This window comes from Erpetoichthys calabaricus, chromosome 2, assembly GCF_900747795.2.
Source record: "Erpetoichthys calabaricus chromosome 2, fErpCal1.3, whole genome shotgun sequence".
In the NCBI taxonomy this organism is placed as follows: domain Eukaryota; kingdom Metazoa; phylum Chordata; class Cladistia; order Polypteriformes; family Polypteridae; genus Erpetoichthys; species Erpetoichthys calabaricus.
Window position 1 is genome coordinate 265,229,946 of NC_041395.2, and position 17,071 is coordinate 265,247,016.

The 17,071-nt window shown below is 37.2% G+C and overlaps 1 protein-coding gene across 2 annotated transcripts in view; it reads left to right on the forward strand.

Moving 5' to 3' along the window:
* The window catches only part of LOC114647017 (myoferlin-like), a 156,301-nt gene that overhangs the window by 62,162 nt on the left and 77,068 nt on the right, over positions 1–17,071 (forward strand). For both annotated transcript variants that reach the window (XM_051923754.1, XM_051923755.1), the window contains exons 6-10: positions 10,047–10,225; positions 10,370–10,498; positions 14,756–14,818; positions 14,918–14,968; positions 15,769–15,799. In XM_051923754.1, the coding sequence (XP_051779714.1) occupies positions 10,047–10,225; positions 10,370–10,498; positions 14,756–14,818; positions 14,918–14,968; positions 15,769–15,799 (453 nt within the window). The remainder of the gene's footprint in view (positions 1–10,046; positions 10,226–10,369; positions 10,499–14,755; positions 14,819–14,917; positions 14,969–15,768; positions 15,800–17,071) is intronic.

Genomic DNA, 17,071 nt, shown 5'->3' on the forward strand with positions numbered 1-17,071 from the left:
ATTTTACTCTTGCTTATGCATTACAGGATAGAACGTCAGTGCCTGACCTGTTTTATTGTCAACGACCAAAGCACAAGGCATAGTGACTTCCACATTTCCCTTGACACAAACATTGACAGTTGCTGCATTGTGAACTGTGCATATCAGGCAGACGTCTTTCTTGTTCTGCCAATTAATCGAAATAATTTTTCCACTTTGCTATGCAACTACTGCACCACGCTGTAGCATGCAGCTAGAGACACCAGGCATAACACTATGGTGTGTTCGTCCAGTGCCATATTTTCAGTATTTCCGTTGAAGTAAAATCTTAAGCAGTCCAGGAGAGGTATAGAAACTGCCCATCATTAGACAGTAACCCTTGGTCAAGCAAAATTGCCAATCCAGTGACTACACAGATGATGTAGTGACACCATATTGACTGTATTTCCCAACCTACTTGGTTATCTGCTGGTGTAGAGTAGCAAGTTCCAGATATACCCAGAGATTGTTTCGCACAGTATGTAGAACACAAAGCCAAATACTGCCTGTTTGGATGTGATGTACTATATCCGCAATAACTCTAACTTTTAACCGTTAAGATTTTCAGCGATGCTTATTTCACAATCGGGAACATAAACCTTCTGTATATTTTTGATGGTTGCCTGATGCCCATGCCACAATTTGTACGGTTTCGGTGCTAGGGGATTGGCTTCATCATAGTTATCATAATTAGTGAAATGCAGTGAGTGAAAAATGGCAGTCATAACTTTGCTTATAAAGGGTGTCTACAACCACCAGTTTATGGACCAGTACCATGTCTGGACTGGTTTATCCACTGTGTCCTGCAGTATCAGGAGACAGAAAAACACGCATATGTTGTCTGCAGTGACAAGCAGATAGTTTACTGTGATTTTTCTGACACTGGTAAGGATAACCATTCATTTCAGCAACTACTTTCTCCACCAGACAATCATCAACAAATCATAAATAGTCCAGATAACATGATCAACAGACATCTTTATACTGGGGTTACTTGTAAATGGTCAACAATGAGGTGCAGGATTGTCAGCAATAGTATTTACCCAACACCAAACATAAACATCACTGAAACTTGGCAGGTCATGATCTACCGAACAGGTGTCAATTTCACTGTCCATGTCAACATTTGATGACCAATTTACATCGTCACTACTATCAGTTAATTCAAGCAATGGTTCAGTTTCAGTTTGTTCTAAAACTGGCATTATGGCTTTTCTTTCACCTCTGTGTTTTGGATGGAAGACTTCACCCCACTCATTAATATTGATGAGTTATCATAAAGTGGCAGAAGGCATAAAAATATCACTGATTTTTTGCAGTGTGATGTTGTTTTTTCCAGTAGATGGCAGAAGAATACTCTTCCGAGAGTTATTTGGGCTTAATACTGTGAAACAGATCATTAGACGTCACCCCGAATCTGACTGGGGCTTAACCATATTTAGAAAAAATTCGAAGCCGGACTCACTTTCGGGGTTAGCATCAAGGAGGTTAAATGGAACAAAAGCAACTTAAACATCTAAATATTCTATAGGCTACTATGAATAGTGAAGTGATATGTAGTGGTGAAATAAACTTATTTAGTGTTTGTTTAGATACAATATGCCACTTTTTTAAATAAAAATGCCTTCAAACAATTTGTTTAAATGAAAAAGGAAATTGACCAGAACAATACCTTATCCACACAGCACCCCCACCACAATATTCGCGATGTTAATAAAACCCTCTACCATCAGTATTTTTGTTAGTTATTTGAATAAGGTAAATGACCTACTGGCACATCTGTAATTGGGAGTTGGCAGAATTAAATATTAAGTGTCAACCAACCCTGAGGGGAACAGCAGTCCATCACTAGACACAAAATTTAAAGCTGTGTGATATTTGCCTGGACACCACCAGTCGGAAACCACATCTTTATCAAAATACTTTTATTTTCTTCTCCAAACAACAACACTACTCAGTCCTGCACAACTCACAACGGGTTTCTAGCCCCAGTCTCCCTTCTCCTGGGCCTTCTCTCTTCTTGTCCCTGGGCCACCTGCACTCTCTCTCCAGGAGCTTCGTCCTGCTCCTGCTCCCGACTCCAGCTCCTTGATTGGGGGGAGGCGGCCCCTCCTATCCTCACTGGAATGAGCTCTAGCTGCTCTACCTGATGTCACGTCCTGGTGTGTCGGAAGCGTTAGGAGAGCACCCGGAAGCCCTCCGGGTGACCCTGGAAGGATCGTCCTCCATGTGTGTGGCGGAAGTAAATAAGTCCTGGGCTCCATGAGGCTCGGGGCGCCCCCTGGCGGTGACAAGAGGCCCCAACGGTCTTGAGCCTCCCTGCTCTCCTTCCGTGGGCCTCTTCTACTCCAGGGAGGTTGCCCCCTCGTGGCCCAGAGGACAAATATGCCACAACCCAGTCCTTCCAGGCGTCCCGGCCGGGTCTGACTCCCAGCCATGTACGACAGCTGTCAATTCACTTCTCAAGTGTGGGATTGTGAAGTGGTAGCAATCCATAGTAGCCTTACAAAACCCACATAACCATGAGAGCACATGAAAACTTCACAGACATAAATACTAGATAGGAAATTAACTCGGGCCTCTGATGATGTGAGACCGCTGACAAATGTACCCAAGCATTTAAAGTTGTAAGACATACTGTATGGCTAGCCTTTTGCCTGCATTCCTGCTCATTTATGTTTATGTAGGCCTGGCTGGTGCACTGTGCAGGTGCTACCCATTGCCTGGGCATCGTAATCTGTTATCTTGTCCTTTCCATGTCTTATTTACTTAAACAGTCCTTGGGCTTTTTCATCAAGAATTTCATTTAGACAGCTATCTCCAGCTCTGGTTTGCATCAAAACATATGAGAATGACATCTTAATGGCGCAACAACACATGCACTTTGTTAGTCAGTACATTTGAAAAAAAGGAAGAATTAAATTACTAACAAAAACGTGAGGTCTACAGAGAAACTATTGAAGTTTTGTGCACATCTCCGATGTTTTCAGCTCTTTACCTGCAAACTATGCAAACTTTTATTTCCTTTTTGACACTAGACCAGGCTGCAATCTAACATTTGTCATGCCTCCCTGACCATCTTGGACCCATATTTCACAGCATAAGTAATAAATGACTGAATTAATAAACATGTGTTTGTGTATTCAATTATAATTGTTATGGTATTTCTTTTTATTATGTGAAGTTTAGCAGAAAAGAAAAACCAGTAGAACAAGAAGTTCTTGAGCAAATTTCTTGAAAGGGTGTGGCTCAGTATTCCTGTTTATGAAACAAAAGTGAAGCCTCTTTGCTTATGGTAATAAATAAAAGACGATGCAAATCCTTAGTGTACACATGGTGAACAGAGGCACTGTTCTACAACAATTGGCCTCAGTTTACAAGTAAAGCAAAGGCCGAGTTTGCAGTGCTTTTTTTTTTTCCACGTATGGTAGTTCACAATATCAATTCCTTTTTTTAGCCACCTTACTCTGACAAGGCAGTCATTTCATAGTGAGTCATTAGGCCACATTACAATTGTTGTAATTTCTTATCTTACCCACACAGGATTATGATCCACTTATTCCATTACCAGGTCATTGCCTAACCTGGCAGCATGGGAGGTGCAAGACAGAAACCAATGTGATATAGGAGGAAACTCGGAGTGCCCAGAAAAATATCCAAGCCCAAACCTCACACCGACAGCAACCCAGTCTTGATTTGACACCTAGCTTTTCGAGATTTGAGGCAACAGTATTAAAAAGCGTGCCATCCTGCTATTCCAAATTATTGTTTCCTCTTTCATTATTCTGATTAAGTTCAATTATTAAATGATGTAACTCAAACCTTCAAAAGCTATTCTAGAGAAAGAATAGCGACAATTATAAAAGGGAGTTTGTGTGTAATACATCAAACTACATAATCCAAATTAGGGTGCCACAGGGGGCCAGAGCCTTTTCTAACTGTGTTTGGTGTAAGGCAGCAATCATCCCTGGAACGTGCGCCAGTCTTATCACAGGGCCTACTTACACAGGCCAATGTATTTGACATAATTTACAAGTCTTTAGGGTTGTGGAAGGAAATTCAGAACATGCAGTTTTCACACAGAAAACCACCAAGTTCACAATTCACATCCAGGTAGTGATATGTGGAGCCGTATGTTAGAAATGATTTAATTGTTTAAAATTTTTACACATCATTCTCCATCGTTTTCCAAGATGTATCACTTGTTTTGTTCTTTCTTGAGTCCTGAAATCTAAATGTGATATTATTTTTCTGAATTAAAGCTTACTTTTGTTTCTGTTATTTATTTTGGTCCATTTTCATTTTCAATTTTATTTATTCTCTATTGCTGCTATTTTGACATCCTGTTATTAGCGCAGCCTCTTGTGTTGTTAGGGGTGTGTCCTCATAGGCCATGATCTCTGCTTAACAATCTGATGGGTTAAAAGGTTTTCTTTGGAAGCACTTTGCTATCTGAGTTTGCAGTTTCAAAACAACTGTGGCAGCCAAGTGAGAAGTTTTCTTTCTTTTTCATTTTCTTGCTTTATAGTCATTCTGGTGTGTGTTCATACCAAAGTGTGTGGGTGTATTTATTTATTTACCTATTTATGTATTTATGCAAAGAGCTTCTGTAAAAAGCCAGATTTTTCCCTGGGGTCAAATAAAGATCCATCTACCTCTCTGTCTGTCTACCTAATCTAATCTAACCAACCCATTTGTACCTTTAATTCCCCTTTCTTTTGCATCTCTGTTTTTTGACTTAACTCAAATTTTTGATTTTGATTTACTAATTTCCGTATTTTGACCTTGGTAGCTGTGTGGCTTAATTTTTGACTATTTTTTTTGCTTTAGACTTTAACTTTTTCGCCTGATTACTACTCAAATATTTTGCTAGCTTTCCCAACATAATACAACAGTTCTAACCACTGTGTCACTCAACCATTTTATTCTATACAAGTCAGATATTACTTGTGAGGCAGCTGGTGTTAATTAGTATTATTTTATTCTGTATTTATGTAAATTTGTAAATCCTTTTAAATAAAAAAACACTATTAAAGAGAAAAGAGAGATTGAGCTGAGCAAGCAGGGAGTTTATCTGCAGAAAGCTCACAGCATCAGTATAGCTTTAATCCTGCTGCCCGACACACCACCACCTCAGGCTTCAACATTCGTGATGCAAATTATTCTCCAGTCATGAACCAGAATGCAAAAAATTAAGCATTTAAACAGGTGAATCCCTACGTTTGAAATTCAGTTACAAGCAGAAGGAACATTTTTGATTTTGTCAGTAAATGTTCAGTTGGTATTGATGTTGATATGTTGGAGTCTTGTTTGGACAAGTCATAACTATTCACAAATCTCCTCCTACAGTTTAGTGCTGTTTTAAGTAGTAATGATTATATGAGATAAGGGTGTTAGGCATTAGGATTTCAGACCTGACTGGTCACAGTTTCCAGTCACAGTAATGATAAATAAATTCTGTCTAGTCATAATTTCTTCCTCATTTGCTAACTGCAGTATGATAGAATCTTTTATATTAAACACTCTCAGCAACTTTCTGTCAATGTATCCATATTCTTTTTTATGTGTTATAAATTATATTACAATTAATTAATTACTGCATTAGTCAGTCATACATACAATGATACATATATTAATACATACTTTAAAATATACATTGTCTATATTAATGATACATATATTAAATTATTTAAATCAAATCTGACATTCCAAATTACCTATCTAGAGAAATGAATGAAATAAAATCAGATGATTTATTTTGAAGTCATCTTGAAGGTTAATAGTTAAGGGTCAGCATACTCGCATAATTAAGGGCAATATTATTATATATCTAAAGAAATGTTGTGGTCTTACGCCAAATAGAAGATTATTGTGATACAAATGCTGTCTGACAGTAAAGTCATAGCATAGGACATTCCCAGACAGATGTCCTAGTGAGGCAGGTGCCTGATAGCAGTGCTCACAGTGTTCCTGACCAGTGTATATTTTGCATAATCTGAAATAAATATATATGATGTAAAATTTTGAGCTAAACTAGACCATGTTTAACTTAATCTAATAAGGATTAAATTTTATTTGTGCCAGATTTCCATTCATTATCTAAAATTCTAATTGAAGGATTCATTCCAAACATAGTCACAGATTATCAAGGATTACCATGTCTTTTCTAACCCACATATCCAGTTCCAGGTTGGAGGAACCAATGCCCACTCCAACGGCATCAGGTGTAAGGTGGGAATCAATCTGTCACAAGAAGCAGTGCCAGTCCATTATAGGGCACACACTTGCATTCACACAGGGCCAGTTTTGAGTTGCCATTTTACTTTTGGAAGGAAAACCCAGAAACACATGTGGAGCACAAGCAAACTACACAGACACCATGACATTGTGTCAGCAAAAGGAAAAATAATAAATAAAAGTGTTCCACAGGATAAAAAAACAAAAACAACATACCCTTCTTTTAATTTCCTAATAATAAAAACAGAACTAGTTTTATTACCTTTCACTGCTTAAATGTTAAAAATGTTTTGTTGACTTTGCATAGTGCTTCTGTGACTGTACATATAGTTGATTTAGTGTGCTATCTGCTGCAGTGTCAACTGTTTTTGTAATGTAAAGTATTTGTTATCAATTATGAGCAACAGTTTAAAATTAATGAGTTAAAATAAATAAACATCAGTCAATCAGTTCTTTTTTTTTTTTTTTTTATTACTAGTACTAGTAAAAAATGCGGAACTACCATACTGAAATAAAATGCTGCAAATATATATAAACAACAGTAGACTCACCACCAACTTACATTTGATTATGAATTCCAAACACGTATATACTGTGTCCTGGAGGATTATCAATACATTGACTTGTGAGGACTGTACTTAATTACAATAAACTTTTCTGACCACCAGGTTGCCGCTGCCTAAAATATTTTGAATTTCCAGAACATATATGGCCATAAGCTTTCGAATAAATCAAGATCAAGGTTCTAGCCCCAAAGGTTTGCATGTAATCATGTGACAGACAGATGGACATTAGTATTTTCTATATATCTATCTAAACATATATATATAGTGCTCAAACAAATTTAAAGGAACAAATTTTAATCAAAGTATAGCATCAAGTCAATGAAACTTTTGGGATATTGATCTGGTTAATTAAGTAGCAGATGGGGCTGTTAATCAGTTTCAGCTGCTTTGGTGTTAATGAAATTAACAGGTGAACTAGAGGGGCAACAATGAGATGACCCCCAAAACAGGAATGGTTTAACAGGTGGAGGCCACTGACATTTTTCCCTCCTCATCTTTTCTGACTGTTTTGTCACTAGTTTTGCATTGGGCTACAGTCAGTGTCACTACTAGTAACATGAGGTGATATCTGGACCCTACAAAGGTTGCACAGGTATTCCAACTTCTCCAGGATGGCACATCAATATGTGCCATTGCCAGAAGGTTTGCTGTATCTCACAGCACAGTCTCAAGGGTATTCCAGGAGACAGGCAGATACTCTAGGAGAGCTGGACACGTCCATAGAAGGTCCTTAACCCATCAGCATGGCCGGTATCTACTCATTTGGGCAAGGAGGAACAGGATGAGCACTGCCAGGTTGCACCTCAGACTCTGCAGGAGCTCAGTGATGCCCTGGTCCAAGTCTGGGAGGAGATCCCCCAGGACACCATCCATCGTCTCATAAGGAACATGCACCGATGTTGTCAGGCATGCATACAAGCATGTGGGGGCCATACAAATTACTGAGTACGATTTTGAGTTGCTACAATGAAATTTCGGCAAAATGGACTAGCCTGCCACATCATTTTTTCATTTTGATTTTCAGGGTGTCTTTGAATTCAGCCCTCTGTAGGTTGATAATTTTTATTTCCATCAAACGATGTGGCATCCTGTCATTCCTAACACATTACGCAGTCCATATCAGTACAGATATCCAGCATGACTTTTTTTTCCCCATTGAGATCTGATGCATTTTCAAAGTGTTCCTTTAATTTTTTGAGCAGTTTATATATAGATAGATAGATATAGATATACATAATTTGCTTTTAATAGAAAACAATGCCATAGACTAGTGTAAAGAGCTATTAAGAAGATTTTAATACATTACAGATAATTCGTTACATATGGATGACAAGGGACTCCAGTAAAAGATGACAACTTTTACAGATGTGAAAGTTGGGGGTGGGTATTCAAATGCTGTAATAATATATGCCACAAAGAAGCATAAAATGGGGGAGCAGGCCTCAAAAAGCCACACAAAAGGGCAGACCTTCTACAAAATCTGATCGGGACCTACTGGATCAGCCCCACTACCAAGCTGCCTAGATCGAAACTCAAAAAACAGGCTTTTCGGCCTACCCTACCCAAAATTTGTGGCTCAGGCTTTAAAGTTTCAAAAGTCAAATTGAGAGAGAGAGAAACCATTAATCCCTTTTGCTAAATGAAAACAAAGTTTGAATATTTTAAATATGTGCTCTAAGGAATTCAAGGAGGAGGATCAAAGGTAATGCAGAAACAAAAGAACCAAAAATATGACAATCAAAAACCAAGAAACATGATTCAGACATGATACCTTTAATGGATAAATAGGCCAGAAAGTTCAAAGATCAAAAACTAAAGAATTCAAATAAGAATCAAAAACTAACCACGATCAGTGCTGAAGCTGCTTTGAGAACAGCAGCTTTTCCTCAAATTTTTCAGAGCTATTTTTTTCCTGTTTTAGCCCAAGGCTGAAAATTTTTTTCCAAAAAACTCTGTTTATTGAAAAACACACAAAACAGTGGCTTCACGTATAAATCAACATAAACTATTTATTTATGATAAACGTCCCTGTGTTTTATGTTCCTTGAGTCCCTTCACTGTGTGAATTCACATACCCATTACACAGCATAGTCCTGCAAGGTACTGTATGATAACGTTAGAAGCAGCCGGTGGTATGCATTGCCACATTACACTGCTTACAGTATGTGTTACACTGGCGTAGCTGTTTCAGGCATCTGTTGCTGCATACTGTGACTACTCTGGCAGCCGGGCAAAGGGAGCTGGCAGTGGCCATCTTTGATCAGCCATCTTTGCACAGCTGGTGACATACTTCTTCGATCAGCCATCTTGGTGCAACTGTCTTCACACAGCTGGCGGTGGCTGTCTTTGTGCAGCTGGCATCAGCTGAGAACCTGTTGTGGGTAGTGGTCACAGTATGTAGCAACAGACACCTGAAACAGTGGTACCAGTGTAACACATACTGCAAACAAATAGAGCTGAACTGTAACTTAACAGGGGGTTTTGTTGATGTTCACAGCTGATTACCACCCACTACCCGTGGATGTTGATTAATGTCGACATCAGCCTCAACTCTATATGTTGACATAAGTCGACACTCATTCTGAAAGAGTTAAATGCAGGTTTGCGCAGTCCCCCAGCAACATACCCTGGTGGCTCTGATTCATTTGGCTCTATATGCAAGAGACAGGGCAGTTGAAAATAACAAAAAAAGCTAATACGTTCATTACAATTTTTTACATCACAAAATAATCAATAAACATAATATTAACACAACACAGAACAAAACCCAAAACAGAATTAATAAAAAAGTGCAGAAAGTTTTAATTAACTAACAATAAAAATACTAAATAGACAAGATGTAAAACTGAGCTAGGGCAACAACCCTGGAGTGGCATAACAACTTAACAACCTAAACTGAGGTGTTGTGACGGAAGCCGGGCGGCATAGGCAGACTTGAGTGTTTCACCAACATACAGTATGTCATATTCATAGTATTGAAAATAATTTTGAAATTATGTTAATTCAGTTAAACAGCTCAGTGAATTAATCTCCATTCATTGTTGTTCTGAATCAATGTACTTTACAATGTAATTCATTATTTTTGACAGAATTATAATTTTTACCTTGTAAACCAAGGCTACTTTTTTTTTCCTTGATTCTTTGCTAGACTAATGGTAGCTTTCATAGTTGCTTAGCTACTTTATTGAATTTGAAATACAATTAACTTTTTACTTGTTTATAAAGCTACTGATGGGGATGAAGGAGGAGGTGATGAAGATGATGCTGATGGAGGAGGAGGAGCTGGAGGTAGAGGTGGCTTGGTGGGCATGTCTGGAGGTCAGTCAAACAACCAACTTCAAAGGAGGCTTGGCAAAGGCAAGAAAAATCGTCGCATCCTCTCCAACAAACCTCAGGACTTTCAGGTGAAAGAAAAAAAAAGAGTGTAGAAGTGTTTGAGAAACTTTAAAAAAATGGTCTAAATGAAAATCAGTATGGCAGTAAAATATATATTTTTAATGTGTGTGAAATAACGCAACTAAAAGTATTTTTCTTTTGTTATCCAACAGATTCGTGTTCGTGTCATCGAAGGAAGGCAGCTTCCAGGAAACAACATTAAACCTGTGGTCAAGGTTAATGTGTGCAATCAAACCCACAGAACAAGGATTCGGAGAGGAAACAATCCATTCTTTGATGAGGTAAAAGGAAAAAAGAATAATTTTACAAAGATTGGTTAAGAAAAGGCCATTTTGTAAATTTGTAAAAAATGTTAATGTACAGTAAATATGTACAATTATACAAAATGCTGTAGTTGTAATGCTAGACACAGTGTTCGGTAATTTCTTAAGATATTTCAATTACAATACTTAGTAGAAAATAACAAAACACAATATTTCTTTGTTTGTTTCTGAAAAGAAATGAAAATTTTAAGCGAGCTGGTTAAGCCCAGACTTTAAACCCACTTTGCTAATGCTTTCAGAAGTGTTTGGTTTTCTTATCACATTAAGGTAATAATACCCTTTGCAGGCTTGCTTGCTTGCTTTCTAACCCGCAGCTCTCCACGATGTACTTGGAGTAGTGATGACATTTTTCAGGAAAGGAATAGCTTAGACTCAAGTGACATTGATTTAACCTCAGCTCTTTGTTTTTTTTAAAAAACAACTTCTGCAGTGTCATTTATGTATTTTAATGATCTGTTTATCTTATAACCACTGGGTGAGTGTTGAACAAACTAAAACACAGGTTTCCATCCTTAATAAGTGGAATGTGTTTCATAAAGATCATTCAAATGATAATACAGCAATACGATAAAGTTTTATTTAGTTAAATTAGATCAAAATCCTAATCTGACCAGGTACAGAGAGAAATTCTATGAATACTGGCCCTGTGCTTGACTTTTCTGGCTCTACAGTAACCTATCCTCAAATGAACAGGGCAGGGATCCTTTTGGTAATTTAACTGTCTTAGGTGGACTTGCTGTTGTTTTTAGCCGCAGAAAGTGAACTGGCCTACATCGATCTAGTGCTTTGTCTACATTGGTCCATTGTAATATAAATGGAAGGAATGAACCTATCTTTAACATTGTGCTAACAAGGCTGACTAAGGTTCTAGAAAGTTCTAGTTTCCTTCTGGGTGTATGCTTCTGAATACACATGTGGTCCTTTGCTGAAAACAGAGAAAGACATGCTCAGATGCATCTAGGGTTTCCCATCTTTTCCTTTCCATGACTTTGATCAAAGCTTAGACTTCACAGCAAGGCAGGCCAAAGTGTCACAATGTTCACACACTAGGTGTACTATATTTTTTGTATAGCCCGTAAAAATTAGAATTATTTAATTTTGTTCCAAGTCTTGATTTCTCAACAGAGATTCTGATACTACTTATTAAAGCAGGATTTCTTAAACTTTTTTTTTTTTTGTGGGATGGGAACCCCTTACAAAATCACAATTTATCGTCAGCGTTTTTTTTTTTTTTTTTTTTTTTTACAGATAATCGAGGGTGATTGTCAGAGCAATAGCAATTGCTTAATCAATCTATTGGTAATCCACTTCACAAACCATCTGTAACCCTTTACCATTAAAATTAACAGTTACTCGTGACCATACAATTTCAAACCCATAGTTTCAGAAACTCTGTCTTAAAGCATCTCTTAATTAGATCCCACTCTTTTACCATGTAAAAATCAATAGTCCGTTATTGTGTGAAATTAAGTCCTAACTGTCATTTCAGTGTGAGAAGTTCAATGTCAGAGGATGAAATATTCTTACTGGCAGGTCTTTGGTTTTAAATTTTAATAACAATATTAGAATCGTGTAATTGCTTCTCTTTAATTTTTGATAAAGGTGACACAATAACCCTCTGAGCAGATATTTTCTCTGTCTATGCTTTGAAACATATTACAGTCTTAATATCCCTACCATTTATTTTCTGTGATATGGATGGTTCAGCACAACATTGTGTGACTGCAACCATGCTCCAGAGTTCAGAGATCAGATACTCCTCAAGGTATTGTCTGTGTTCACTCTGCAAGTTCTCAATATATACATGTGATTTTTTTTTTAGGTGGGAAATCAACCCTTAGTTAAATTCTACCTTGCACTCCAGGGTAGTCCCCCTACTGTACTGTGTTAGAGTAAGTGGGTATCTGAAATGTATTTGTATATTACGAGTAAAATTCACACTTCCATTTTAAGTTAATACATCTTAAAAATGCAAAAAGAACAAAAAATGAATAAGTTTATTACAGTTTCCTTGTTCAGCACATTAGCATCCATATTGGGTTTCCAGTTCTCTTTGTGTCTGTTTGGGGAAATAAGAGCAACACAACATGCAGGTGTACAAGCTGGTGAGATGGAGAAGAGGCCTTGATTGGAGTCACCCCAAAGTGCCTGAAACCTACAAGTAGTGCAAATAACTACCTTCAATGTGAAGTCCGAGAGGAGGCAGATCAAATGGCTAGCTGCAAACATGACCTTACTGTGGAATGATGGTGTCGACCAGATCCTTAAAGCTATAGAGCAAATGGACACCATGATGATGATGATCATCATCATCATGCTTGCTGTGTGGTTTGGAGAGGAAGAGATGAAGGAAACCTGAACATCATACTCAAAGAATCAAAGGACAGTAAGGATTCATAATATCAGGAAGGAGATGAATGCTCTAACGGCACTGTACATGCAAACAGGAGAAGAGGGCTGTAGTGGCTTGGCTCCACTTAAGCACGTTTAGTCTCGCTGAAGCAGACATACAGTATAATATATATGTCTGGAGACAACCACATGTGAATTTTGCTTCACACTGGGCAGGAACAATTAGACAACTCATTGAGTTTCTCATTTCTACACCAATCCAATGCCTTAGGAAAGGAGGGGTTGTGATTTTGAACAGCAAAGATTTGAGTTGTGCTTGTTAATCTGGTTTGAGAGACAGCAAGCTTCTTTTTATGATGAACAGTCTACAGTTGAAAAGTCTAAAAAAAAAGCCTAGACATATAAATGTGTCATGTGCAGAGAGCACATTGCATGTTTTAAAAATAAACATGACCTGATGCAAAAACCTTATGTGGCATCAGATCATACTGTACATTGATATTTCATGACATCAATATGCAAATGGTAAACATAAACAATATGTTGTCACAGGTGCCATGTGTGCTCTCTGCTGTTCACCGTTATGACGATAGTGTAGAAGTAGATGTAAGCTTGAAAGATTTGGTAGCTATATTCATGAAAATATGAACTGCAAAATATACATATGAAACAAACATTGTGTCACACTCTGTGAAAAGGACATCCATTAAGAGAGCTGATAATGAAGAATCACAGGAGATGTCGATTTCAGTACTCAAAACACATGAATCAACAAATCTGACTTACAACACCAGTAAAACATGGACAAGGCTACACAACATCCACCTTCTGACTGCACGTCTAAACATATAACTAAAGAAATTTAACATTCCTGTCTAACTGGAAATGCAAACATGCCATGAAAAAATAGCTGTGGCGTTTTAACATAGTGTGTCCATAGATCACAATGCTTATGTTAACTCTGTTTGCTGTTAAGTTATATAGTAATGCTATAGTCAAAATGACAGAAGGATAACATAGCAGACAGAAGCACCTCTCAAACATGAGGAGCCCAGTAGCTGTGGTGGTCTGCATGTATTTGTCTGTGTATCTTTACTGTTGCAGAGCTCATTACAACGTGCATATTAATTATTTAGTTTCAGTTACCTTGTGTTACTAAGCTCCTGAATGGATACCATCAGTTTTTACTTTTAAATTTTCTCTCAGCGTCAAGTCTTTAGTTCAGTAACTTTTGCTCTATCTCTCTGAAAACCTGGTGATGGTTTAAAATGCACGGACTGGAGGAATTAGGTTTGAGTTTCTTAGCAAGTAACCCTGTGGGGGTAGCCTTTGCAGCACACATTTCAACTCTATTCATTACACACTTTTTAATGGGTTGTCCCCAGACATGTATTCTCGTTTGATGATCATGTCTGGCTCCATGGGACTTTTGCATGCTTTGCACAATAAGATCAGGATCATCTGGCGATCAGAGAGGTATCGAAGATGTTGCCATGACAGACCCCATAAGTATGCTGCCTTCATTGACAGTCCCTTCAAGTTTACCCAAGGGGCTTTTTTGCCAAAAATAAAGTGGCATACTTGATTGCTCTAGGGAAGTGATGGATCACAATCTGAAGCAGATATACAATGACCCAGAAAGGGGTAGGCCCCTGAGCCAGAAGTGCAGTTCAACACGATGGAACTACAATTGAAAGAAATCAGAGAGATTGTCAGTAAAGTGTGAGCAGGTCTGATTCAGACCCTCGTGGCACATCTTGGAAGATGCACAAATATTGTCCCAAATTCTTGTTGCGACATAAAACATTTTTATTAATACAACATACTGTTAACTTTACTCATGTTTTTTTGTCCTTTATACAGGTGTTTTTCTACAATGTCAATATGATGCCATCTGACCTTTTTGATGAAAACATTACTTTAAGAGTAAGGTTCTGTTCATTCTTGTTTATTTTCAACATTGTTTTTCTGCCTTGCTTTTAATATTTTCATCTGAGAAAATTGTATAAAATTCCCTTCATGTAGGTTTATGATTCATTTTCTCTACGAGCTGACAGCCTTATGGGTGAATTCAAGGTATGTATTTAATGCTTATTCTTGAACTGTATCATGTGACTACTTTCACATTGAAAAAGTCCATAGGTATTGATGAGTAGTTAGTACCAGTAGTGATGTCATCTGTGCATATTTCTAAAATATTCCAAATCTCTCATCCAGATACTTTTTAAAAGTGGGTAGGGTTTCCACTTCTACTGCTGAGTATGTAGTTTGTTTCAGGTTCCCACCACACCTATTGGCTTCTATCTTGACTAAACATCCACTTAGCGTTCATTGGTGTCCTTAAATATGTGAATCCTTATTTTTTTGAATGGATCCTGCTGGACCGAACTGATTGATGCCTTTGAGAATTATTAACACTCAAGGAGAAATAGCATGTTGTGCTGTGGCCATGAATGGATAAAATTGATGAAGGGGATGGGGCTGACGATAGGAACATGAGTTTTTCCGTTTTTCAAAGAGAACTATTATACAGTACAATTTGTAACATTTTATGGCACAGCTTTCTTTATGTTTGCATGGTAACTTTATACTTTACCTCAATATAAATACAGTTTTATTGTTGAAATTTGCTTATTATGCATTGCAGAAAGGCATTCCCAGATAAGAAGGATCGATATCCCTAATTAGTTCTGAAATGTGACTGACTTCTTTAACATTAGAGGTTTAAAATTAAAATTTAACTGTACTGTTTTGTACTTTTAAAGTGTAGTTTTATATGCAGCAGCATTTCATTTGTTTATCTTTAAGTGAGTGTGTTCAATTTGTATTTTTAATAGCTTACTAACAATAAAAACATTCATTTTTTTCCCATGTAGATTGATGTTGGTTATGTTTATGATGAACCAGGTATGGCAGTTGTTTTAAATTTCTTAATATAATTAAGACCACATTGTTACATTTTAAATACAGTAAGAGACGTTTAATGGCTATGAGGGTTTTCAGAAAACTCCTTTACTGTTTTTACTCGTCATCAAAATTTGTTACCAATATAGTAGACATTTGTTAGACAGACTTGCATAGCGCAACATTGTAAATAAATATATATAAAACAGAATATCATTACTTGCCCCAGAATGGGCCTAAAGAAGTATGAGGTTAGCCTCAAACTAGCCTGGCCTATCCATTTCCCCTCCTCTAAATCACAGCATGCAGGACACTTCACCATCATATTTTTTTCCCTGCTGTCTACCAAACCCCTGCTCCAGTTATGTGATTAGTCTATGAATGTTGTGATGTCCACTCTGGGCTTCAGGGAGCAGAGCTGAATGTGTGGAACATGGATTTAACTCATTTATAGTACATTGTGTAGATGCTTGCAGATGGGAAATTCTCCTATTGTCATTCAGACTGTAATTGTGTCTTCAGTCCATGGAAGGATATCATGTGATCAATTGGTAGCTTTTAAAACACAGAAGGAGCAGCTGAATGATTTTAAACTGGAGACCAAGTCATGGTGTTACTATCTGTTGCACTAACATGCGATGTTTGTCATTTGTGAGGTACACATTCAATATTTACTCTTTGTCACACTTTCTGTGGTTATACTAAAACATTTCTTTTGAATTAAAGCCATTAATTTCCTCAAAGATGGATAGATAGATGATATATAGGTAATATTAATTTGTCCATAGTATGTCTTTTTGGAATTATTTTTACTGTCCTATCTGAACAACAGATTAGTTCATTTCAATTAAAAAAATACAATCTCTAAAGTGACCACCATGTGACCCCCTCATCTGATTTCAAATTAAGACAAAAGTCCAATTTTCATAAATGTTCATTGTACCTGTACCTATTAAATGTCCCATCAGTAAATCATGTTTTTAACAATCTTATGCATCAGTAGGTTAATCTTATTATTTACCTTAACTCTGTCTTCAGCGTTTTTTTTATTAACTATTTTTGCTACCTGTCTTAAGATTAATTGATATGTCACTAATCAATGTAGATCTTAGTGTTAACGTGTGCAGTTCATCATGCAATGCATATGCCTCTGTTATATGCCAACTAGTTTGGAATTCATTAAAGCAGTGTTAATGTTTGTGATGCACCATCTATTGGAATGACAAATGCAATGCATTTTATTACTAAAACTAATTGTGATGCATCATTTGTTGG